The sequence below is a fragment of the Nymphaea colorata genome, chromosome 1, assembly GCF_008831285.2.
Source record: "Nymphaea colorata isolate Beijing-Zhang1983 chromosome 1, ASM883128v2, whole genome shotgun sequence".
NCBI lineage: Eukaryota > Viridiplantae > Streptophyta > Magnoliopsida > Nymphaeales > Nymphaeaceae > Nymphaea > Nymphaea colorata.
Genome location: NC_045138.2, coordinates 9,203,123 through 9,229,005, shown reverse-complemented (window position 1 = coordinate 9,229,005; position 25,883 = coordinate 9,203,123). Strand labels below are relative to the sequence as shown.

The 25,883-nt window shown below is 41.3% G+C and overlaps 1 protein-coding gene across 2 annotated transcripts in view; it reads right to left on the bottom strand.

Annotated features, from left to right (window-relative positions):
* LOC116254417 (rRNA biogenesis protein RRP5) overlaps nt 1-22,486 on the bottom strand; it is a 70,551-nt gene extending 48,065 nt beyond the window's left edge. For both annotated transcript variants that reach the window (XM_031629802.2, XM_031629809.2), the window contains exons 1-8: nt 22,287-22,486; nt 21,983-22,191; nt 21,715-21,894; nt 21,432-21,602; nt 12,085-12,184; nt 9,790-9,908; nt 9,011-9,133; nt 8,795-8,866 (exon numbers count right to left, since the gene is read on the bottom strand). In XM_031629802.2, coding sequence (XP_031485662.1) covers nt 8,795-8,866; nt 9,011-9,133; nt 9,790-9,908; nt 12,085-12,184; nt 21,432-21,602; nt 21,715-21,894; nt 21,983-22,191; nt 22,287-22,410 — 1,098 coding nt within the window. In that variant the 5' untranslated portion in view covers nt 22,411-22,486. The remainder of the gene's footprint in view (nt 1-8,794; nt 8,867-9,010; nt 9,134-9,789; nt 9,909-12,084; nt 12,185-21,431; nt 21,603-21,714; nt 21,895-21,982; nt 22,192-22,286) is intronic.
* Nucleotides 22,487-25,883: the final 3,397 nt, after the last annotated feature.

Here is a 25,883-nt window from a genome sequence, read left to right as displayed (position 1 = left end):
GGTGTTGGCAAAAGTATACAACAGTTCATTCAAGCTCTGGCTGCTCATACAGTTCCTACAAGTCACCAGCAGGCTTTATTAGATACCCAATGGAGACAAGCTACGCAAGATGAGATTGATGCTTTAGTTCAACGAGGCACCTAGGAACTTGTTGATCCTCCTTCTCATTGTGACATTGTTGTTCTTGTTGAAGGTTATTCGTATACAGGTCTAGATCTGGACCCGATCCAGTATGTCCTTATTAGGGCATACTTATAGCATTGTAACCCTAATCTTTAATGTTAATGAAATCTTAGAGAGAGAGAGTCTGGCGGCTAGTGGGCACCGGCTCTTCCTCATCCGTGGTTTTTTTCCCTCTAGTTGAGGGTTTTTTCCACGTTACATCGTGATCGTTGTTTCCTTCCTCTCCTTGTTCGTGTTTCTACATGGTATCAGAGCCGTGAAGTTCCGGTGTTACTGGTTGGTCATTTGTCTTTTGTTCGTGTTGGAGGAGGATTCGCCCGACACTGTTCATCGCCTGGCACTGTTCATCGACTCGCCCAGCACTGTTCATCGTCTCGCCTGGCGCTGTTCATCGCACGCGCCTGACACCTGCGCCCGGTGCTTGTGCCCGACGCTCGTGCCCGAACTTCGTCTGTCGCTCCCGACGCCTCAGCCCAGCGACGACCTGCTCAACGCCGCTCAAGTTCCGGCCGCCTTAGCCCAGTGACGACCCTCTCTTCCGTTTTCTGTCAACCGACGCATCGCCCAGCGCCACCCGTTTTCCGGCGATCTAGCGCCGCCCTCTGCTTCCGCCTGGATCTGCAACCCACCCAGCGCCGCTCTTCCTCTTCCTCTGCCTCTGCCTCCGCCTGGTTCCGACGGTCTGTCTCCGCCTGGTTCTGTCAACCCGCCCAGCACCGCTCTCTCGGTGTTCCGGCACCGCCCTCTTGCTGTCTCTACCGCCGGTGAGGTTTCCACGTTCTCCTCTGGTTTGTCCGTTGCCTGCTCCTTGCCTATCTGCTATTTTTTGTGATGTGTTGTGCTGCTGCTTCCTGTCTCCTTTGTTGCCGAGACTTGCTTCCTGTCGCTGCCCTTGCTGTCGACCGGACATCGCCCTTTGGTATTCCGCCGGTGCCTCTCGTGTTTTACCGCCACCCGTGCCCGTTGCTAGACTGGTCTGTGATTATGGCAGCTTCTTCCTCGTCAACCGTCAACACAAATCAAACTGAAATCGGGGCTTTTAGAACTGAGAATGTTCCCATGCAAGTTATCACTCTTCGCCTTACAAAGGAGAACTATTTCTCGTGGTCGCCTGCTATGACTATGGGGATTGTTGGTCGTGGTCGGATGGCCTATATCGACGGGAGCAACCGCGAACCAGCAAGAACAAGTGGTGTGTGACATACTTGGTTTCTTGAGGATAATCAAGTGAAAACTTGGATTGTCAACTCCGTCTCCGCCGATATTTAGCCCCTTATCCTTCGGAAGAAGACTGCTAGAGACATGTGGGTGGTCCTAAAGCAAATGTATGGCCAAAAGAAAACGGCAATTTGTACTTACCAAGTAATGAAGACAGTCTATGGCATTCGACATGGGAACTCTTCTGTTGCAAAGTACTATGGGGCTTTGAAAGCCAAGTGGGAAGAGCTTGACTATCATTCTGATATTCCTTGGCATTGTCCCCAAGACAGGGTGTTCCTCTTTTTAGCAGGTTTATGTTGCTCATGAATGGGAAAACAGGGTGTTCCTCTTTTTAGTAGGTTTAAATGATGAGTTTGAAGGTGTTAGAAGCCAGATTCTGAATTCAGGAGAGGTGTCCAGTATTGAAGATGTGTACTGTGTTGAAGCGGAAGAACAGAGAAAGCTTGTTACAAATGAGGGGAACAGAGAACTTGTGCCCTATCATGAGAGATCCGCTCTTGTGAGTCGTGGTTCTGGCGACCCGTCTAGATCCCTTCGCCGGTGCACTCACTGCAAGAAGACTGGTCACACCGTGGATTATTGTTGGGATCTTCATCCAGAGAAGAAGGGAAACAAAGGGAGGTCTTCTATTGAGAGGACGCCTGTGTCTGAGGTGCAAACATCCAGTGGAGAAAAAGTCTCCATTTCTGCTGACCAGCTTCGTGAACTGAGGGCCTACTTGGGTCGAATCGATGTCAACCAGGCCGCGACACCTGATGAGACAAAGGCTAATCAAGCTCTTGCAGTTATTGGCGATACAGGTAATTCTTCTGTGGGGGAATGGATTGTCGATAGTGGTGCCAATCACCACATGACAGGTAACCGAAAATTGTTTCATGAATATAAGTTATCTTCGAAAAGAGAACGAGTTTCTCTCGCAGATGGTTCATCTACTGTTGTGGCAGGCGAAGGGACTCTGTCCTTGTTGGATAAATTTCATGTGCGGGGAGCATTACATGTTCCCCAGTTTCCCTTAAATCTCTTGTCAGTTAGTAAACTTACTAAAGAGCTGAACTGTGAACTTATTTTTTGTGTCGACCGTTGTGTTTTGTAGAACTTGGTGACAGGGAAGAGGATTGGGATTGGTTTGGCGTCTGATGGCCTATACCGTCTTCCCATACATGTGGCTACAGCTCTTATGACAGCGATTAGCAAGATAGAAAAACAAGAGAAGATTGTCTTCAGTCTTTTTTGTACTGGCATGAACGTTTTGGGCATTTACTTTTTGGGATTTTGAAACAGTTGTTTCCCGATTTGTGTTCTTCTTTGAACTTGTCGTTGATTTCTTGTGATGTGTGTCAGTTTGCCAAACATGTGAGGGCTTTGTACCATGTTTCTACTAGTTGTGTTAATGAAGCTTTTTCTTTGATTCACTCGGATGTGTGGGGGCCTTTAGGAATTCATACCCGTCAAGGTTTTCAGTATTTTATCACTTTTATTGATGATTATTCTCGGGCTACCTTTGTGTACTTGTTAAAAGATCGCAGTGAGGTTCCTCATATCATAGAGACTTTCATCCTTCTTGTACACACTCAATATGGTGGCAATATTAAAACCTTCAGGTCCGATAATGCCCGTGAGTATATGTGTCAGTCTGTTGAGGATTTTCTTCGACAAAGGGAGATTGTTCATGAGACTTCTTGTAGTTATACCCCTCCACAAAATGGAGTGGCTGAAGGAAAAATCGCCAGCTCCTTAATGTCACCAGGGCCCTTCTGTTTCAGACAAATCTTCCCAAACACTATTGGGGTGATGTTGTCCTCACTAGTGCGTATCTCATCAATCGCATGCCAAGTCGTGTTCTGAATGGTCGGACTCCCCATTCATTACTTCCTGGCAGTCGTCCACCATTTCTACTTCATCGTGTTTTTGGCTGTGTGTGTTTTATACATAATCACAACCCCAATATAAAAAAACTTGATCCCAGGTCTATCAAAGGTGTATTTGTTGGGTATTCTCCTACTCAAAAAGGATACAGGTGTATTGTGTATTGACCCCCTCACTGGTAGAGTTTATGTTACGAGGGATGTTACCTTCTTGGAACATGCCACTTACTTTGGCGAGAATCCTCTTCAGGGGGAGAAGTCTGTGGTTAGGGAAGAGTATTCTCAGAGTCAGGAACTCCAATTTACAGATTTTTTGGACTACAGGAAAGCAGAACCTCTCACTGTTGTTGATGTGGCTGAGAAGGAGGAAGGTTGTGACACTGGTATTGAGAAGGAAGGCAATCGTTTGGTTGCACAGGTCTACTCTAGACGAGGTGCTCGGACAGAGGATGTGACTTGTGGTGCGAGATCTACTACCAATCCCAATGTCACTCCTTCCTTGGATGAACCAAGTCCTACCTTGAAGACTCAAGATGAAGGTGAGAAGAAAAATGAAGATCTTCCCATTGCCCTGAGAAAGGGTGTCAGGTCATGTACTCAACACCCTATTGGTAATTTTGTATCTTATTCCAGACTTGGCAAGGATTACAAGTGTTTTGTTTCTTCTCTTTCCTTGGTTTTGATTCTCAGGACCGTTGCTGAAGCTCAAAGTGATTCCAAGTGGGCTGATGTTATGGAAGAAGAAATGGAAGCCTTGAGAAGAAACATGACATGGGAAGTTGTGAAGATTCCTGAGACGGCTCACCTAGTTGGATCCAAATGGGTGTCTACCATCAAGTACAAACCAGATGGAAGTGTTGAAAGGTATAAAGCTCGCCTTGTGGCCAAGGGGTTTAGCCAAAAATATGGGATTGACTACTTGGAGACCTTTGCTCCTGTTGCGAAAATGAAGACAGTTAGAGTTGTTATATCCCTAGCCGTGATGAAGGAGTGGAAAATGTACCAACTAGATGTTAAGAATGCCTTCCTCAATGGTGACCTCGAAGAAGAAGTCTATATGCATATGCCTCCAGGATATGAAGAACCGAAGAAGTGCTGTAAGCTGAAAAAGGCCTTATATGGCCTCAAGCAGTCACCCAGAGCATGGTTCGAACGACTGAGACGAGTAATGCAACATCATGGGTACAAACAAGGGAATGGAGATCACTCTATTTGTGAAGAAAAAAGAGGGCAGGGTCACTCTTCTACTTGTTTATGTGGATGACATGATAGTCACAGGAAATGAAGAGGAGGAGATCATCAAGTTAAAAGGGTTACCAGCTACCGAATTTGACCTCAAGGATCTTGGCAAGCTGAGGTATTTCCTTGGTATTGAGATTGCTAGATCTAGCAATGGCCTTGTGCTAAACCAAAGGAAATACACATTAGACCTGTTGGAAGAGACTGGTAAATTGGGGTGTAGACCTGCTTCTACCCCACTTGACACAGGACACAAGTTGAGACTTAGAGATGGAGAGCTGCTCGGTTAAGAAGTTAAGGGAAGATATCAACGTCTGGTTGGGAAGTTGATCTATCTTACTCTCACGAGACCAGATATTAACTTTGCAGTGAATGTATTGAGTCAATTTATGCATGCACCTACTGATGCACATCTAAAGGTTGTGGACAGAGTTTTATGTTATTTGAAGAGAAATCCTGGCAAGGGACTCTTGTATGTGAAACAAGAGACTGTTGAGATCGAGGGGTATTCTGATGCAGACTGGGCAGGTTGTGCTGATACTAGACGGTCTACTACAGGGTACTGTGTCTACTTATGAGGAAACCTTGTAGTATGGAGGAGTAAGAGACAGGATGTATGTTCTCGGTCTAGTGCAGAGGCAGAATATAGAGCCGTTGCTATGGGAGTGTCAGAGTTACTATGGTTGACAATATTGTTGATTGATATTGGAATAGAGATTGAAGGACCTATGAAGATGTACTGTGACAACAAGTCTGCCATCAACTTAGCCAACAACTCTGTTCTACATCACAGAACAAAGCATGTTGAAATTGATCGTCACTTCATCCGTGAAAGGATTGATGCTAAAGAGTTGATCTTACCTTACATGAAGTCTGAAGACCAAACCGCTGACGTTCTGACGAAAGCTCTATCTTCAACTTCATTTGAGAGAAATGTATCCAAGTTGGGCATCTTTGATATGTATGCCCAACTTGAGGGGGAGTGTTGAAGGTTATTGGTATACGGGTCCAGATCTGGACCCGATCCAGTATGTCCTTATTAGGGCATACTTATAGCATTGTAACCCTAATCTTTAATGTTAATGAAATCTTAGAGAGAGAGAGTCTGGCGGCTAGTGGGCACCGGCTCCTCCTCATCCGCAGTTTTTTTCCCTCTGGTTGAGGGTTTTTTCCACGTTACATCGTGATCGTTGTTTCCTTCCTCTCCTTGTTCGTGTTTCTACAGTTCTAAGTGGGTATTCACAGTGAAATATAATTCTAATGGTTCTATGGAACGATACAAAGCTCAGTTGGTTGCTGAGGGCTACACGCAGACCTACGGTGTGGATTTCTTTGAGACCTTCTCTCCGGTTGCTTAGTTTTGGAACCATTTGTCTTATCATTTCTGTGGCTGTACACCATGACTGGCACATGTATCAGCTTGATGTCAAAAATGTCTTTTTGTATGGTGATCTCAATGAGACTGTCTATATGCAACAACCACTAGGGTTTGAACGACAGGAGGAGTGTGGCAAAGTGTGCAAGCTGAAGAAAGCTTTTTATGGACTCAAGCAGAGTCCTCGTGCATGGTTTCACAAGTTCTCTGAGGTAGTCTCGAAGTGTGTGGCTTTGTGAGATCTCTTCTTGATCATTCTCTATTTATCAAGAAGGCTTTCAGGGGTATAACAGTTCTAGTGGTTTATGTTGATGATATTATCCTAACAGGTGACTCTGATCAAGAAATTTCTCATGCAAAGTTGTTTCTTCAAAAACACTTTGTGACGAAAGATCTTGGTCCATTACGATATTTCTTGGGAATAGAAGTTGCTCGCAATAGGGATGGTGTGGTTCTCTCTCAACGGAAGTATGTTCTTGATTTATTGCAGGACACAGGGATGCTAGGAGCTAAACCAGCTAATTTACCTATGAATCCACGTATACACCTTCATGATGACCAAACAGAATTAGTGGATTCTCGAACCTACAGGTCCCTTATTGGAAAACTACTCTATGTTACTGTGACAAGACCATACATTAGATTTGCAGTGGGAAAGCTAAGTCAATTTATGGAAAAACCCAAGAAAGTTCATTGGGATGTTGCCTTGATGGTGGTTAAATATCTGAAATCGTCTCCTGGCAAAGGCCTTTTTGTTCACAAAAGGCAAGACCCTGAAAGTGGAAGCCTATAGTGATGCCGACTATGCTGGCTCAATCGAAGACAGGAAGTCTACCACAGGATTTTGTGTATTTGTGGGAGGCAACGTCATATCATGGAGAAGCAAAAAACAAGGCGTAGTGTCAAGATCTAGTGCAGAATCCGAATACAGAACTATGGCTCAAACTGCAGCAGAAATGACTTGGGCTAGATCCATGTTATCTAGCCTAAGTGTGTCGATTCCACTTCCTATGAAGATGTATTGTGACAATCGAGCAGCCACATACATTGCAAACAATCTAGTTTTCCACGAGAGAACCAAACATATTGAAGTTAACTGCCATTACATTCGGGATCTCGTTCAAGCAGGAACCATTGCCAGTATTCATGTTCCTTTAGAAGATCAAGTTGCGGATGTTTTCACCAAAGCTCTCCCTATTGGTGATTTCTCTAAATGTTGTGGCAAGCTTGAGGGGGAGTGTTGAAATTAGAGGAGTTTATGTTTCTAGGTGGTTCTTTGTAATATTAAAGAGTTATAAGATCTCTTTAATATTTTCTTTATTTTAGATTGATGTACTCTGTAAATCTCCTTTCTACCCTAATCTCTTTATAATAGAGATTAGGGTTAGTGAATAGATTACGTTTTCTCTCCCCAACTCTCACGTCTTCAACGCTTTCTCTCTCTCTCCACGTCGCAAGGCTGCAACAGAAAGAATATTGGGCATCATTTGCATGTCAGCAAGCCAAATTTATGTTCCTCCACAGGGATATATTATTGGCCAAACATTCATAAATTGGAGAAAGTGAATTGTGTAAAGCAACATACCTCAACCGAACTTTTCCCCATTTGCAACACAGTATTACCAGGATGATTTGAACAAGACAAAAAAGCTAATTATTATACATGAAGCACTACCAGAATCAACACACATGAGTTTTTTTTTAATATTCCAACTTAAAATGTTATTGTATTTTCAGGAGTCCTGTCTAACACGGGCACTGCTATTTAAGAGCAGTAGTACAAACTCGGGTGTGTCCCAGTACGTGTTTAACCGTACCGGATATGGTCAACGTACCTGAGTACGTATCGTTATTTTTCAGACTCTGTCAAAGTTAACAGTGTCCAAAATCATTCTTAAATTAGGTTTTTTCTTTATGTTTAAACAGAACACAAGGCCCGTCGAGGGCCCTTCGTATTGCCCTCAACAGCAGCGCCAGAAGAAAACTGGTGACTTGTGCTGCTCCATCCATCCATGTCCAGCACCCGTTCGAGTTTTCCAACGAAAAGAGACGTCTAGGGCGAAGGGCCACACAGCTATTGTGGTATTCCAACTTCTCCGACTTCTCCAAAGCCTGATTTGGGCTTTTTTTTTTTCTGTTGAAGCTTCAGCTTTTAAGCTTCCTGTTTATCCGGCAGCCACTCCCATCGTCTGACAGTGTATCCCATCATCTAACGGCAGGTTTTTTCCGGCAACCTCTCTTTTACATTTTATCATGTTTTCATAAAATAACTGAGCATCTGTCCCTTTCCTCGTCTCAAGTTTGAACTGCTCCGTCCAAGTTCAAACAACAATTATGAGAACAGCTGCCGATTTGGGCTTTTTTTGCCCTTCATACTAGTGCTGGTCTGCTGGAGATGACTGACTGGGAATCATTGGTGAAGCCTGAATGCTTACACCAATGATTCCTTACCGTGGTTTATTCCTTGTGCTAAGTTTGCAAATATATTTATAGTCGTTAGTACACATATATTTTATAGTCTAACGTACATACATATATTTGATATTAGTTTCATTTAATTGTGTTTGATATTAGACGCATGTGGTGTTTACTTGTTTATGTTGAATCATTGATATTATACATTTTCATTGTTTTTCCGTACCCCCACACCCAAGGTTTTTGAAAAAATGGTTCGTACTCATACACCTGCACCCACACCCATACCCGTACCTATGTGACATAACACTAACCTGAGGCCCTAGAACCACACCAGACTTTCATTATCTTACACTAAAAATTAAACTTTTGCTTTTTTAGTTTTTTTTTCCTTTTTTTCTAAGCTCATGGTATCCAGCAATGTTGCAATAAAATACTACAGCCTAGTTATATGTTCATACATGAAGACAAGTGAGAGAGAGAGGGAGAGACTCACCCTCATACCAATGTGATACATATCTTTCCAGGAAGATTTGAGGAAGAGATTTTCCAAGTTAAAAATATCAACCTGCGAATATTCAATAGATAAGAACTAATAGCCATGTCTACATAATTCAACCAGAATTGATACCAGAGGACACAATTTTTTATACTTAGAAACATAGTGCAAATAATTGAAATAATTGAACGACATACTGGTTTGTCCACTCACAGTTCCTGTAAAATACGTTAGAAATGATACAAGAACCCCATTTGCCAGAACTGATTTCAAATGAGCCTCAACCAACATGCCAGGAAATAATAGATCGACTGAGAGGCCTCTATACTCCTTAGTCTGTAGGAAAAGAATCGAATAAAGCAATCAACCAACAGAAGTAACAATCTTCAAAACTGTGACTCAAAAAGAGAGTAAACTAAGTATAGCATCTAAATAAGGGCAACAGTTAGCCCATAATACTACATGCACATAGAACATATAGATGCAGAGCTGATACTCCTGACAGAAATTGATAAACAGCCACCAGCGAAGAAGAAGTGTTCCTCTATTTTTAAGTATAGCATCCAACTAAGTGCAACAGTTATTTCAAAGGATAGTACATGCACATAAACATGTGGATGCATAGTTGCCACTCCAGACAGCAAACAGTGAAACCACCAACCAGAGAAGAAGCATTCCTCCATCTATTAACATGGTTAAACATCTTCCTCTTTCTATTTTTCTCAAACAACATGGGCTTTTGCAGAAAGAGGTAAGGGGCATAATCACAAAGTCCTAGATCTTTCAATCTAGTAAATAAAAGGACATCATGACTTGCAGATCAGATGCATCAAGATTGAAACGATCCAAGACATTCACCTGCACCAAGGTTGTCTAGCATCCATATGTTAAAAGTAAAAAGTAAAAAAGATCTCAAAGGTTATCTAAAGCAAATAACCCATGGAGACACATAAATGCACAGGACAAACAGGGTTCAAGAGAAACAGACTTACTAAATTTATGCATAAATAGTTTAGAGATGGTTTGAATGAAACGACTTTCCGAACTTTATCAACATTTGAAACCACAACTTGCAAAAGTTGTCCCTTTCCAATGCTATTATCTCCTTTCTCTGTAGCAACATAAGTAGCAACGTTGTCACATTAATATTTCCAACTTCTTCTGCTATCCATACAAGAGACTCATAATTCATTCAAGTTTCAACATTGTCAAAGGAATTTCATAATATAGCCTAATTACATGGAAAATATCAAAACCATGAGGTGTCAATAAAGGAACTGTCGAAACAATGAAACCACAATGGCACGAACATTAGCACACCTAAACACGCCAGCACAGTTCCTTTGGACGTTGTCAGAATTGATCTGAATTAGCTGATTTGGATCGAGTGGGTGGCTAATCAATTCATTTGATCGCTGATTCAAGGATGCCACATATCACCTTTTAACCATCTTTTTTAATAATTTTAAATTCTCTTTTTATTTTTAACTGAATTGTATATATTTTTCATTTTTTATAAATGATTTCTTTAATGTTTCTGGCTGATTCATAATCAATTCAGCTGAATTGATGAATCAGCTAATTCACCAATCGGCCACCCTGCCAATTCAGTTCAGGAACCAATTTTTACAACACCTGTTGCTTTTCAAATACAAGGTTTCCAAAAATATAGTTGTGTATCTCTTGCCACATAAGGAAAAAATATCGTTGGAACCCTTTAAAACTACGTGTATATTTCACTTTCATTAAATAAGGAACAGAAAATATTCTCTCTCTCTCTCTCTCTCTCTCTCTCTCTCTCTCTCTCTCTCTCTCATATTAAATGGAGCAAAAGAAGGATAGGTAGGCAGCTCTACTTAACGTAAAAATCTGAACAGACCCCAACCTTTCCCGTCCTCCCATGTGTCACATTTTATAGTCACGTCCAAGTGTCTAATTCTTCAAATGTTGTCTAATATTCTGTACACTTGTCCACTGTCCATGCAATGTAGTATATAGCACATATCCATGTACTCACAAGTCAGATCTTATTTTCTATAATCTTTTGGCACGTGTACATCTCACAGTAGTTGCAACATTTGGTTCATATCCGAAAATGTTTGAAAAATCTCAGCATAGTGCAAAACACACTCACAGGAGAAACAATATTGTAGACACAATAATATTTTAATTTGCCTGCTCTTTTCACTAAGCTGACTCTTGGATGGTTTTATTCTGTACAATGAACTAATTTTAATTGAGTTCTAAAGGTTGGTGAAAATGTAAAAATAAAGTTTGACAGTCATTCATCTAATAATAATTCCACAAAATTGTTGAAAGTGTATGCCTTAGAGTCCAAATCACATGCCCCAAGACAAATAGGCCTGTGAATTTTTCTGAAAGAAGACTTGCATTCATATTATCATATGATTTTATCTAATTTAGGCTGGGTTTGTTTGAAGCTTCCTCTCTCTTCTTTTGTGTTTGTTTGTTTCATTATGAGATGCAACAGGGTTTTGGCAAATTTTCTTTGGGCACTTCTTGTTCAGAGAAATCTCTAGTCTGATATTCATTATTCAATCATGTACATCAATAGTTTTGTTGTCCCAAAGGTTTTCCAATGGAGTTGGCTTTCAGTAGAGAATTTTTTTTTCATTTTTATTAATTTAAATAGTTCCAATTCATGAGTTTTTTTTTTACACCTCTAAGAGGATTAGACTACTGTTTGGTCATGGTACTCCAATAATCAGTAGAAATGAGTTTCGGAACACCAGATGGACAGATGAGGCGCATGCAAAGGTGAGAACATCAAAACTTCCACTAGTCGGCTTTACTCGGACATTTCTATAGGTGGCAGGAGAGAAAGTTGATCAATTAAGAAGGCATAACCATGATCTGACCAATGTAGGGCAACTGAAGTAACCGGAAATTGTTGTTTAAAAGTTTGTTTTTAAACAAGAGTTGCTACTTTACTATATGAAAAATTAAGTGGTTTTTCACGACTAAGTTTAAACTTAGGCAGTTATTCATGACTTTCTCAATTATAAAAAGAAAAAAGCACGAGTACACACACCCCCGCAGCCCCGCTGCATATCATGATATTTTACAAATATTATCAACTGGCATTGAAATAGTGACAATACAGCAGAAGTGAACATTCATGACTATGATTCAATGTAATGATACATGAAATAGGAACACTAACAAATAAAAGTAAAGCATATACGAGTAAGAGAAAAAACAATTTTCAAAGACAAAAAGTAAAGCATATACGAGTAAGAGAAAAAACAATTTTCAAAGACATTCACCATTTCCATCTGATCGTGGTAGAAATCCAGAAAATGATGATGATCCAAGATGAAGAATATATCCATGATCTTCGATGCTCTTGACATTAGCATTTATCACCTGTAAGGGTCAACAAGGTTAACCTTGTCCATGGATCCAACAATGAATAAAGTGACAGAGATTAATAAAAAAAAAAAACAGATATGCAAGAATATGAAGATTGTTGACAACATATAACTTCACATATCAGAGGGCGAATTGCCTATATATCATAGAGACAGCACAACTGATAAGTTACACCCAATGTTAAATTTTTAAAGCAACTAACTATGAGATTAAACATTTCTCTCTTTTTCAAGTCATGCAGGATAAAACTTGTTTAGGATTGTCAATAAGGAAATGCACAATGCAAAAAGAAGGCCTTTCAATGTTCAAAACATTTCAAATTAGAATGTGATGAGCTGCAATCTAAGTCCAAATGGTACGTGGGTTATGCCCACATACCAGTACCAATACGGCAGTATGTCAATGCTGGTATGGCGGTACAGTGGTGGTACGTTTGGATCAGTTCCGGGTTAGAACTGGTCCAGACCTTTTTTTCTTACATTTTAACCATATTTTTGTTAGTTTATTTATATTTTATGAGATTATATGTAGAAATTATGAGAGGGACTATTAAAAATTGGTTTAATGATGTGTTTTTATATTATATTATATATATATATATATATATACATTTTTTTTTTTTGCCGTACCCCATACCAAGATTTTCTAGAATTGTCTTCTGTACCTGCTTCCACGTACTCGTACCCATACCAGTGACATAGGCTGCAATTGTTTTCAATTGCAAGCTCATTAACACTCCTAGTGTTCTCAACACAAAATTGAATGCCGAGTGATTCATACTCAAATTCTAGTTTTTATCGGAGTATAGTTGGCATGTTGCAATATCTCACATTTACAACCCCAAACATAGTGTATGCAGTAAATTAAGTCTTTCAATTTATGCGCGCACCCACAGAAGGACATACGGATGCTATTAAACGTATTTTCGCAATCTTAAGGCTACTCTCGGAGATGGACTCATCTACACATGGAAGTCAACCGTTTTGGATGAACACATTATTTCCACTTATACAGATACAGATTGGGCACGCGACCCAGATGACAGACGGTCAGTTTCAGGTTATTGTATCTTCCTTGACTCTAACCTTGTTTGTTGGAGCAGCAGAAGAAGACGCGTAGTTGCCAGATCAAACATGATCAGAATATAAGGTCATGGCTGTCGGGACAGCAGAAGCTTCATGGTTGCATCACCTTCTTGGAGAACTCTCCCTTCCTATTGCTCGGTCATCTCTATTTTGTGATAACCAAAGTGCCATCAAAATTATTTTCAATCTTATCTTGCACAATTGCACTAAGCATATAGAGATTGATCAACATTTTATTCGCCAGAGCCCAAAAGGTTAAGGAGCGCGAAATTATTCCTACTTATATACTCATATCTCAACAAGTGGTTGATCTATTTACCAAGGGTCTCACAGGGCATCATTTCTAGGGCACCAGTTCTGGGAACTGAAAAACAAGTTGTACATGATCAAACCTTATGCACAACTTGAGGGGGGCTGTTAAGTTAAGGTTTGGGTTTAGGTCGAGTCAAGTCCGACCCATTTTCACCACACACCTAAAGCACATGGGCTGTGACAAACTTGTAATATCTATTATTCTTTTGGGTATTTTATTTGTAACTATTAAGTGTGATTAGTTCTAAGTAAATCAAAGGGGCGGGTGCTAACCCTAAGGCCCTTCTTTTCTTCTCTTTCCTCATACAAACTTGTTCTCTCCTCTTCCTCTCGTGTCTTCTTTAATTCCATCTGGTGGTGACATAAATCTTACAGAGGGAAGAGGGCATAAATGACTAGAATCATGACTCTGGTTTTAAGAAGTTTAAATTGATACACTCCTGCTGCCATATTCACAGTCTTGACAAAAATGACCATCATGACAATTGAGAACAATGAAGTGCAGACTATCACAATAATAATGCACACCCCAAAATTAGAAACATGGATTTGATTTGATTCTATGAGGATTCATGATAGCAGGACAAAGATTCATACATGGAACTGGATCAACTTCACACAGGTGTTGTGTTTTTGGTAACGCACCAAGATTTGCACCCACACATAATCAACAAGTCGGGTGCAGTCAGCAGCACCCAACTATTTTCATCAAATCTAGACGCACACTTGACTCATGTGAAATACGAGTCAGGTGCGGTCAAACCGCGTCATGGATATTTTGGTCATTTTTTGGTTTTTTTTACTTTTATTCATGTGAAACTCGATTTAGGGCACGATCGACCGTGCCCTTCTAGCTGCTCTCTCTCCGTCCACTGCTCTCCCCCGTCTTCTACCTCCACCGCCGGCATCCTCTGTGTCCGGTGTCCGCTGCTCTCTCCATCCACCGGCAGCATCCTCTCCGTCCAACATCCGCTACTCTCTCTCTCCGTCCACTGCTCTCTCCCGTTTCTACCTCCACCGGAGGCATCCTCTCCGTCCGGTGTCTGCTGCTCTCTCCATCCACCGGCGGCATCCTCTCCGTCCAACATCCGTTGCTCTCTCTCCGTCTTCTACCTCCACCAATGGCATCCTCTCCGTCCGACGTCTGCTACTCTCTCTCTCTGTCTTCTACCTCCATCAGCAACATCCACTTTGTCTGGCGTCCGTTGCTCTCTCGTCGTCTTGTACCTCCACCGATGGCATACACTGCTCTCTCTCCGTCTTCTCCCTCCACCGGCGGTCCTTATCTTCAACACTAACTTTGAGATCAGGTCAGAACCTCTTGTCCCTTCCTAACTTTCTACTACAAAGAATTATTGATTATCTTGCTTCTGCTAAGCATCATGGGAAAAATTGGGGACCCTATGTAGCTTCATCTCATAGAAATTTTGATTTCATTTTTTTACACTTGATCGTTTCTATGAGCTTGAAAACAATGGCTTACATTGGCTATGATATATGGCTGGCTCGTTGCTTATGATGTGGCGCTAGGTGCTTTTGTCTTTGTTAATTCAGTTTTTAAGAGAACATTGTTTTATGTGTTAGAACTTTTCAGTTATATCCCACATGTACTACAGCTTATGATGTGCCGCTTGATGCGCATTTTCTCATGAGTATTAGAGCCATCAAAAACGCAATCTATTTCTTTTGATAGCATATGTCATTGTTTTGTGTCTGCATTATACTGCCTCATCCTGATGAACTTGATATTCAACATTCACTCAGATGCATGGCATAAAAATAACAAAATTTACTAATATTGTTAGATATGTGAATGCAGCCCTGAAGGCAGATCCTTCTCTTGTTGACATGTTGTGAATCATATCTTAGTCTTTAGCTATTGGTTTTGTAAAGGATTAGCCACCATGTCATAGGTAGATACAAATTCTAAAACGGCTATCCTTTCTAATACAATATCACAGGGGCGGAGGGAGGGGGGGCCCGCCTGGGCCATGGCCCGAGTGAGCGCAGGAAAAAAGTTTTTTTATTGGCCCGACTCATTGCTCCTCTTGGTCCGACCCGCGCACCGTTTGGCCCGCCCTTGAAAAAATCCTGGTTCTGCCCCTGCAATATCATGTATACAACTTACATTTACCATCTATTTGTATAGTTTTACTATGAAATTTCTGGTTCTTTTGATCTACTTTTGTCATCTAACTGTCACAGTAGACAATTATGAGTGACGTTACATGAAGAACTACTTTTAATGCTCAAAAAACTTTTCTTACATTCTTGTGTAGCCGGTGTGTAACTTATAAGTTATTAAACGTTGTTAATTTGTTATATTTGAAATTTTTCATTTTGAAGGTAGAAGATGGCAGACAAAAGGAATATAAGTCGTTTCGGATTCTCCTGCAGTAGGTTCTTCATCTAGTGTGAATGATATTAATGCCTCAAGGTCATCTTCACAACCTGGTGAAGCATATGCAAATGAAGAACAACCACTATGGAAAGAAATCAAAGCGGTCACAAAAGATGTAAGCAATGGTGGTGGAAATGTGTGTTTTGTATGTGGATATTGTCAAGTTACATTTATAAGATCTTACACAAGAGTTAAGGCACATTTGTTGAAATTGTCAGGTTTTGAAATTCGAGCATGTAAAAGTGTTTCTACAGAAAAAGCTCGAGAGTTGAAGAAGTTGCAAGACCGTGCTAGTGCAATCCACAACAACAAGAAAACAAGTAATATTAGGACAAATACTAGCATGCCTCCTAAGAGTATTGATAGAAAAAGAAAGACTATAGAGACATGTTTTGATTTATCTAGCGGCTGCTAAGTTTTTCTATTCTAGCTGCATTCCTTTCAATGTAGCTATAAATTCATATTGGAAAAAGTATATTATTATGCTTGCAAATGGCAAATTATCAGGATTTGTATCTCCCAGTTCAGAAAGGTTGCAAACAGCACTTCTTAGGGATGAAAGAGTGAGGTTGATTAAAGTTTAGAAAGAAAAAAGCTTAAACAGAACACGACTGGTGCATCAATTGTTTCTGATGGGTGGACAAACATTCAAAGATGTCCACTAATTAATTTTATTGTCATTGCACGTGATGAACCAATATTTTTGAAGGCAGTTGATGCATTTGAAGAATATAAAGATGCTGAATATTTGAAGCAATTATTTGTAGAAGCCATCAAGGATGTTGGTCCTGATAAAATTGTGCAGCTCATTACAGACAATGTAGCTGTAAGCAGAAGTGTTGGACTTCATTTGAGGTATGATTTTCCACATATTTTTTGAACCCTATGTGTTGCACATACTTTGAATTTAGCACTGAAGGACATATGTAATTCTCCAAGTCAAGATGCAGATCCTAAGGGACATGAGCTATTCTCATGGATTCAAGAGATTGAAAAAGATGCAAGAAATATTAGAAATTTCATCGTCAACAACCAACATGCATTGTCTCTTTTTGGTAATTATTCTTATTTGAGATTGTTAAGTTACAAAGACACGATTTGCTTCAATAATTGTCATGCTGAAAAGCATTCAAAGAGTGCGGGATGCAGTCATTCAAATGGTGCAGTCATTCAAATGGTGGCTAGTAGAGAGTAGCAATGTTATCTGTATCGTACAATACGGACGCGTATCGTACGATACGTATCGTATAGGGCGAAGAAACTTATATGCTACGTGCTCGATACGCGTGCGTATCGTACGCGCATCGCACTTATCGTGCAATACGGGGGCCGAATCACACGTATCGTACGATACGCCCCCGTATCGCACAATACAGGGGGAAAATAAAAAAGGGGTCGTCTGGTCCCTTTTTAGCATGTTATTTTAAAATCGATGTTCCTCTCTCTCTCTTTTCTTGTTTGTAAACACTGCAAGAGATGTGGGAGGGAGAGATTTTCTCCGTTTGCATCAAGTTTTGCCGGTGAAGAAGCTTTCTTTCTCATTGTGGGGAGTCTAGGGACGGTGGGAAGCTTGGAGAAAGAGGGTTTTTTATTTTTCCAACAGCATAAAGATAAGAAATAACTCATTTTCGCCGTTGAATCGTTCATTTCTCTTATTTCCTACATTTATTTGTATGTTTTTACTTGTTTTGTGAAGATATAATGTCGGATCTTGCATGGAAATGATGTGAAAGGGTGAATCCCAAAGATAGGTTAAAAGTTAAGTGCAATTATTGTAAGCAAATCATATCAGAAGGGATCTCTCACTTTAAAAACCATATAGCTGGTACACACACCGATGTGGCTCAATGCAATGGCTCCCTAGAGAACCCATTGCCAGCCTATGTAAGGCACCAATGTTTGGAGCTTATTAATGTCGTGAAAGCGAGCAGGATAGAAAAGGAAATGCAGGATGTAGATGTAGGATATGGGGACCCATATGAAGAGGAAGAAAGCGAAGGTGAAAATGTTGAGCTCGAAGAAGATGTTGGTGTCAGTTTGGGAACAGCTAAAGAGAAAGACATCATGCATATAGGTGGTTCTTCTTCAACTGCAACCAAAAAAAGAAGAGGTGCGAGTACAGTTTTACGAGGACGTGGCAGGAGTGGGAGTCGTACTAGTGGTGGTAGAGTAACTATTATGTAGTGGAGTAATAGTCTGGTTCGATCAAGAATTTTTTTCCCAATTATACTGTTGCTAGTACTCAGGCTGAGATTCGTACAACCATGTGTTGAAAGGATATTGTTGAAGCAGCAGATGAAACCATAGGAAGGCAGTTCAATGACACATCCATTCCCTTCAATGCAACAAACTCTTTTCATTTTCAGGCTATAGCAGATGCAATTGCTACTGTAGGCCGAGGGTATAAAAATAAAATGCCCTATTCTTAATAATGTAGTTAGAGATGTCAAGGCATATTGTGATTAACTGAAATTGAGCTGAAAACAGACAGGATGCAATGTAATGGCTGATGGGTGGACAGACATCAAAAACAGAACATTGGTAAACTTCCTTGTATGCTGCCCTTTGGTACAATGTTCTTAAAATCTGTTGATTTTTCTAATACTCCTAATACTACTAATGTTTTGTTTGAGGTTTTTGATAAAGTTATACAAGAAATTGGGGCTCAAAATGTTGTGCAATTTATCACTGATAATGCAGAAAAGTATAAAGCTGCAGGTGAAATGATAGCAGCACGATATAGGACATTTTATTGGAGCCCACGTGTTGTGCTTCAGGATCATGGTGAAAATGATGATATGAAGTTTCCAGTTCAAAGATGCCAAGAAATCACGAAGTTTATTTATAATCATACTTATTTCTTGAATTTGATAAGGAAATTCACAAATAGCGTAGAATTGATTCGACCTGCACAAACACGGTTTGCTACAAATGTTTTGACTGTGCAAGGTATAGTCAAGCAAAGAAATCCTCTCAGGCAGACGTTTTCAAGTGATGATTGGGCTACACATCAACATGCCTATAAAATAAAGGCTACGACAGTTGTGGATACCATATTCAATGCTGACTTTTGGGAATCATGTGTGAACTTATTGAAGATTTGTGTACCTCTAGTGAAAGTCCTCAAATTAGTTAATAGTGAAGATATTCTATTGGATATTTATATGAGGCTATGGACAAAGCAAATGAGACCATTAGAGATAATATGAAGGGAAAAAAGAAGTTGTACATGCCTATATAGAAGATTATAGATGAAAGGTGGTCTGGACAACTTCATCGCCCACTTCATGCAGCAGCTTACTCCCTAAATTCTTGTATTAGATTTCTTCTCAATTTTAAGAAAGACAGAGAGGTCGAATATGGCATATTGGATTGTATTGAGGTATTAGTAAGTGATTATAAAGAACAAGAAGTTACCCATATGTCGAACAACAAATATGATACTAGTTTTGGTACCATGGGAAGAGACACAACAATGAGATGTAGATCTATTAGAAAAAAGGACTTTATACTTTTTTATAGTTCTTTCATTTGTTCTTTATGTTTTTTACTTGTTTTTTCGGATTTTTTTGAAATTTTTATTATTTTTTCAATTTTTTATGATTTTTTAATATTTTTTAAAAATTAAAAATTAATTTTACGAGACAGCATATAGGTCGGCCCGACCAATACGCGATACCCTACGCCAGTGATAGCATTGGAGAGTAGAGCTTTTATCGGATTGAAGTTGAGGCTAAAGCTCATTATTAAAAACATTAATGTGGATGATAAATGGTGGAATAAAATTGCAAGTTTTTTTTATTTTACAGAGTCAATTTGTTGAAAGTTGTTGTTAAAACTTGCTTTGAGATTCCTATCAAAGCCTGTTACATCGTCCTGTTGTGAAAGACATTGGAGCATATGTGGTCAAATATACAACATAAAAAATTTAAAATGAACAAGCTCACTAGCCAACGTGCAAAGGACTTGGTTTATGTGCATTCTCATTTACGTCTTCTTTCAAAGAAAGAAAAAGAATACATGTATTTCCTTATTATGTTGTTTAGCTTTGCTCATTTTCTTATGTTGTATTAGATTTCTTATATTTTTGTGGTCAATATTTTTTATTGTTTAACTTTCATCTTTAATAAAATGCAGTTGTGGATCATCTCAATATTGGGATGTAAATCCAGATGAATTTGATTTCGATGGAAAACGTAATTTATATGTTGCTAACATGGGTTTAGCTGATCCTGATATTCCTTCTGAGGAGTTTGATGATGATGATATCGTTGAAAGCATTGAAGAAAATCAAGATATTGATGGAACTAGGATGCCACTCTGATTGATGATGGATGAAGTATGAACTGTGAACTCAAAACTAGAGTATATTTCTTGTTGAATTGATGATTGACAATGATATCATGATTTGCAAATTGTAATTTTGATTTTTTTATTTGATAATCTTGTGGTTTATAGACAATATTTTGCCATATTACATATACATATATGTAAAGACCCTCACCGTACCGCGGCGCCTAAATTTTTTGAGATGTGCAACACCAACACCCGTACCCCGCACCTATGTGACATAGAACTGGATACATCGGAAACCTAAAATTCAAGGTGTTCTATAGTTTTGAACGCAATTATGGATGTCTCCATCAAACCTATAAGAATATGACATACATTAGTAAAAAGAAAGCAAGTCAAATGCAGGAAAAATCATCCTACAATAAGGAAAAGATATCTTACAAGAAATGATAGGTTAATAGTATAACTCCTAGAAAATACAACCTATAACAGGAAGTTGAAGCCTCAAACCATCTGCTCGTCCAAAATCATACCTAGTAAAGCAGTCAAAATAATCCAAAAACTTTTGAAGGCCTTCCATGTGTTTTCAAAGAATATAACTGCATACGGTTTTACAAGAGGCAACTGTAACTAGTAGAAATGCAAAATTAATAGGAAATTACAAATGCAGGCTTTTACTTTCAGTTGCACTTTGACAACAGATATGGGTACAAACTCATTTTGAAGCCACTGATGTGGTCTACCGAATTGCACATTTCAGGCCATAAAAATTAACCTCTAGGGCGATGACCAACTAGTATGTTTGGAAGCCGTAAGCTGCCATGCCCCGCAACCATATACAGCATTGCCTATAAGAGAATGCTATTTGAGCTGCATGAATCAGTCAGCACACATATGTCCCATGTGGCTCACAAAAATGAACACAAGACAACTAAAAAAATTCATGATACAGACACTATTATCCCGAAGTACAATCAGTTTTTCAAGAAGCAAAACTTCGCTAGCACCATGTAATGAAACCTAGCAATATTTTCCTATATAATTCTCAGACTGTCAAGAGTCCAGTTTCATCTTAAAATGTATTAAGAAAAGCTTTAACAAGATTAAATGATTACTATAACGTTTGTGGGTGTTGGTTATGGTAGCATACCATTCCTTCTTGCACCAAGTCCAACGTAAGCCCCTTTTGCAGTAAGGAAAGGCGTAAAGATAGCAAAATTCTTTTCTTCTCCTTTCCGTCATGATGCTCTACGTCCAAAACGATACAAGGAACAAGTTGCCCTACAATAAATACACTGAGAAGGGTGCCGCTGCTAGCTTCCTGCAAAAGGAGCAAATCAACATGCATCATGAAAAAGACAAAAACACTAAACGAAACACAGAGTCCTCGAATCTCTGTAAATTGAGAACAAATCTTCATTAACTTCCGTTACATTTTTCCGCTGACGAGCAGTTTTATTGGATGAGATTTCATTCAACTTGTTTTCTGCCAGCAAGTCGGATGCTTCTTCGGCTCTGACGTACCCCCTTAATCCACCAGGAAGAGACACAACAAGGTCTTTGGGATTCACTTCCGAGATAACGCCCAGCATCTTCATTCCAGGCAAGACGTTCTGTTTCATATAAGAAGCAAAACAGACGATGAATTCCATTGCAGGGAATGAGCGGGACAGAAACAAAACAGCTTATTTCTCCGGTTACCTTGATAGTAATCTTATTCGCAAGCCGTGGCAGTTTCCCCGCGAAGCCTTCTCCGAAAAGAGAACCGAGGTCATCGTCTTCGAATGAAGTCTTTCTTGGGCGTTTCCTTTTTCCCAAATTCTCCCTCGTTCTCTCTTCCGTCTCAAACTCTGCCTCTGCTTCCGTCCGTGCTTGCTCCACCTCAACCCGACTCAGAACCCCACCGCCTCCTGGAAGAAGAAGAAGAAGAACAACAACAACAACAACGCAGTTTAGGTACAAGTAAGAGATACGTGAAGCTGGGAGTAGAAAAAGGCCACAAAACCTCGAGGGAAGTCGGGAGCTTCATCATCTTCCGTGCCGATCTGGATATTCGGCTTAGAAGCGCCATCAGGGGTGCCACGGGAAGGGTCAGACGCCTTCCTCTTCGTAAATTTCTTTGCCGCCATTGTTCCTTCTATGACCGATCTGCGTTGCACTGAGAGGAAGGAAGGAAGGGAGAGAGAACTGGGGTTTAAAAACCAAAAAAACGTAACCACGTTTTTGTGTAGTGGCGTAGGGTTTTAGGAGGAAAACTGGAATAGTCCAGTATTTTACGAAAGAAAGGGTCGTTTTTAGTGAAATAACAAAAAGAGGTTCCTCTCATTGAGGAGTACAGCTAAAAAAAAAAACGAAGTGGGTTCTATAGATTTCGATCTACTTAAAAGTCGGTGCAAATACGAAGATGTCCTGAGAAAATGCACGAATAAAAAGAAAATGAAGCCAATAAATGCTTTAAAAAACCAGAGTTAGTGCAGACGTGTGTCAAAAATGTCGAACTGTAAAACCAAAAAAGTTTTTTGTTTCAATTTTCTATGAGGCCGTTGTTAGCAGTAATCAATAGGTAGTAAGTCGTATGCAACTCCATCAGCAGCTTTTTCATTGAGCAGTTTGTGCCCAATGCCGTTTTGATTCCCACAACCAAGATATACCAACGCCAGAGAAATGAGGACTTCCCGTCTCCATGATTCGTAGCAGAAACGCCGAACAACTATTATGACCCCCACGGGTTAGATATATGCCGGAGTGCCTAGCTTAGGCAGAAGAAGGCTGGGCCGTCTGCTTTCAGGAGAAGAGCATGGATAGGAGATGAGAGAGAAGTTGGGAATGTGTTATGGGCCAGATTCCAGGTCCGCAGCCAGTGGAGGCTGAGCCAGCAGAATCCAGTCACCGAGGGCACAAGGCCTCGGATTTTTGGCACAGTCTCTATAGAGACTGATAGAAGATTCCAATGAGGCTAAGGGTGCCTCTGACCTAATTGCAGGACTCACTGAACTAGATAAGTCTGAACCTATTACGAGTTCGGTTTTCTCGAGCCCTTGAGACGTTCTTAGACCGAAGGCCTTAAGCTAACGGCTAAGACATTCAGACTTAGCCCTTAAACTAAATCCGAAGTGCATGCGGCAACCTGCACAAGGTCCCCACCCTGAGCTCACAAGGCTCAGGGGCTTTATCTTTAGTTCTCGCACTGGGCGCTAAGCGCCGTTTTTGCTTTATGCACTCTTTTTAACTTAGTCGATTTGCGGTTTTGAATAAGCGACCTAGGCAAGGCAGGTTGTGCCTTGCGCTTTGTGTAAATGGTAAGGGTAGAGAGTCCAGTTCGGGTTGTGAACTAGACTCAATTAGGCATTGTATATAAACAACTGGATCTATGTACAATGGATGCTTTTTGGAATAGAATTGAGCCATTTGGGCGTTTCCTCTCTTTCTCCTCACTCGAGGTGTCTCTCTCTCATTCTCGTCTCCCACCTTCTTCCCGAACGCAAGAAGGTGTCTTCTCCCTCCTCGCGTCCCCTACCACCACGGCACTCTCATTCTCCCAAAGACCTTGAAGATCTGGCGTCTTCATAGGCAAAGGCACAAGGTAGACGGCTATAGGCGGGTTCTCTCCATCGGCAGTGAACTCCCCTCCAGTCCACGAATTTACCCCATACGAACTTCATCAAATCGGGATCCGGTGCCTTCTCCTTAAGCACGAAGGAGTTGAAAGGCCGGCTCTTGCATAGGGAAGGGTGGAGGCGTTGGCATCCCCAGCGACTTCATCAACTACGGCCAAGGTTAGTACCCTCGATTTATGAGTCTACTCCAAGAGTTGTGTTGTGATCGTTCTAGGGAGGAATTCCATCGGCTTCCTAGGTCTCCTCTCCGCATACCCGAGAGTAGATTTACAGCTTGTCGGTGAAGTCTGTCTTAGAAGGTTACTTACATGTCTTGGGGAAGCTTGCCAATCTTTGGGCACAACCTAGCCACATTTCCTCAGGGTTTACCAGAGGAAGAGTCATAAAAATCATAAGAGAAAGGTTCGGCCTCCTCCCCTTAACATCTCGGTGCAGCAAACTAGAAACACAGAAAAGAAGAAGCTCTGGTCGAGATTTGGTTGCAGAAAATAGGCCATTGGATTCGCCTCAAACAGAAGTTCCAAATATCTAAATTTAAGCGGATTCCGACGGCTAAAGCGAGTTCCGGCCGCACACCGGAAAAATCTTTATTTCCGATCGCCGTTGCACATTCTGGCGACCCTCATTTATCCCGACGGAAGAATACCCATCTACCCTCCTTCCTCTGAAGAATCAATCAATTCCAGCAAGGGTAAAGCGGACATTTGGACGAAGGATCGCAGCCAGCACCGTCTGCCTTGTGCGATATTCCATCCTCGGACGCCGGCTAATTCAAGTAAGTGCCACTTGTCTTCATCCTCCCTGTCGGTTCCAACACGTGTCATCCATCCAGCCAGTTGCCCTAACTCGTCTCCCTGCTAGCTCCAGGTGTCCTCACCCGAGATCAACCTTGGATCTCGGGCTCCAACATTTTAGGAAGTCCCCCTAGTCGCCGCATCTCCTTTCCTAACTCTTAGACTCTTTTCACGTCAACCCTGGTCGCCCTCTAGCCAGCACCCTCCATCGTGCCAAGTGTCACAATCCGAGTAACCTCATCCCCACATCCCCAGCCAGCTATTCTTCCACGCATCCAGCTTGGGCCCACGCGGCAGCCACATCAGCGCCCACGCGGTTTGGTCCCATCCCTTCACGCGTCTTCCCTCCTCCAATTTAGGTAAGCCATATCGCACCCAGATTCTATCCCTTTTTTGCATCTCCCTTGATCCCGCCCAGCTCTCCTTTAGATTGTGTAGCCCTTCATCCCCACCACGTGTCATCATCCCATCCACGAGTATCCCCGAGTGAGATTAAGCCTGAGATTTGGGGTCTTGCCTCCCGAATTCTATTGATCTCTTGGTGATTCCCTCCCTATCGTTTAGGAAAGGCATCCACTCGTTCTCTTATCGCTAGGACATCCCCTAGCGTCCTCTGTCATTGCCCTTCATCTTGCCACGTGGCAAGAATCAAGCGCACCATCTTGGCACAGCCAGCCAAGCCCTACCCCACCTAGCTAGCTAGCCTCGCGTGCTGCCCCCCTTTCCCTAGGAATCCCTTCTATCACGCCTTAGTCCTAAGCCGCCGTCTTCCACCTTACCTTAGACGAATTAGGCATCATTGACCAACACCTATTCCCATCTCATTTCTAAGTCCAACCCTAGCTGACTCGAGCCTACCTCGAGCGACCCCCTCTTGACCTACTTGACCCAAACCCACTAAGCTGGATCCACTAGTTAGCCACCTTGTAGTCAAACCTCTACCCCATTTGGTCAACGGAGACCACCAACCCTTGAGCATAGGCTCAACCCAGTCTAGCCCGACTAGACCCACCAGCCTACCTATAGCGCCCTGCCAACCGAAGCCAACCCCGACCTTAGTTAGGTCTAGGTCAGCCGGATACGTCCGGCCCGCTCCTCGGCCTGCTCCTCTTCCGTCAGCATCAACCTAACGCGCGTGGCCGAGCCACCTCCCAAAGGAAGGCAGGTAGGCATTACCGCTTCCTGGCTTCA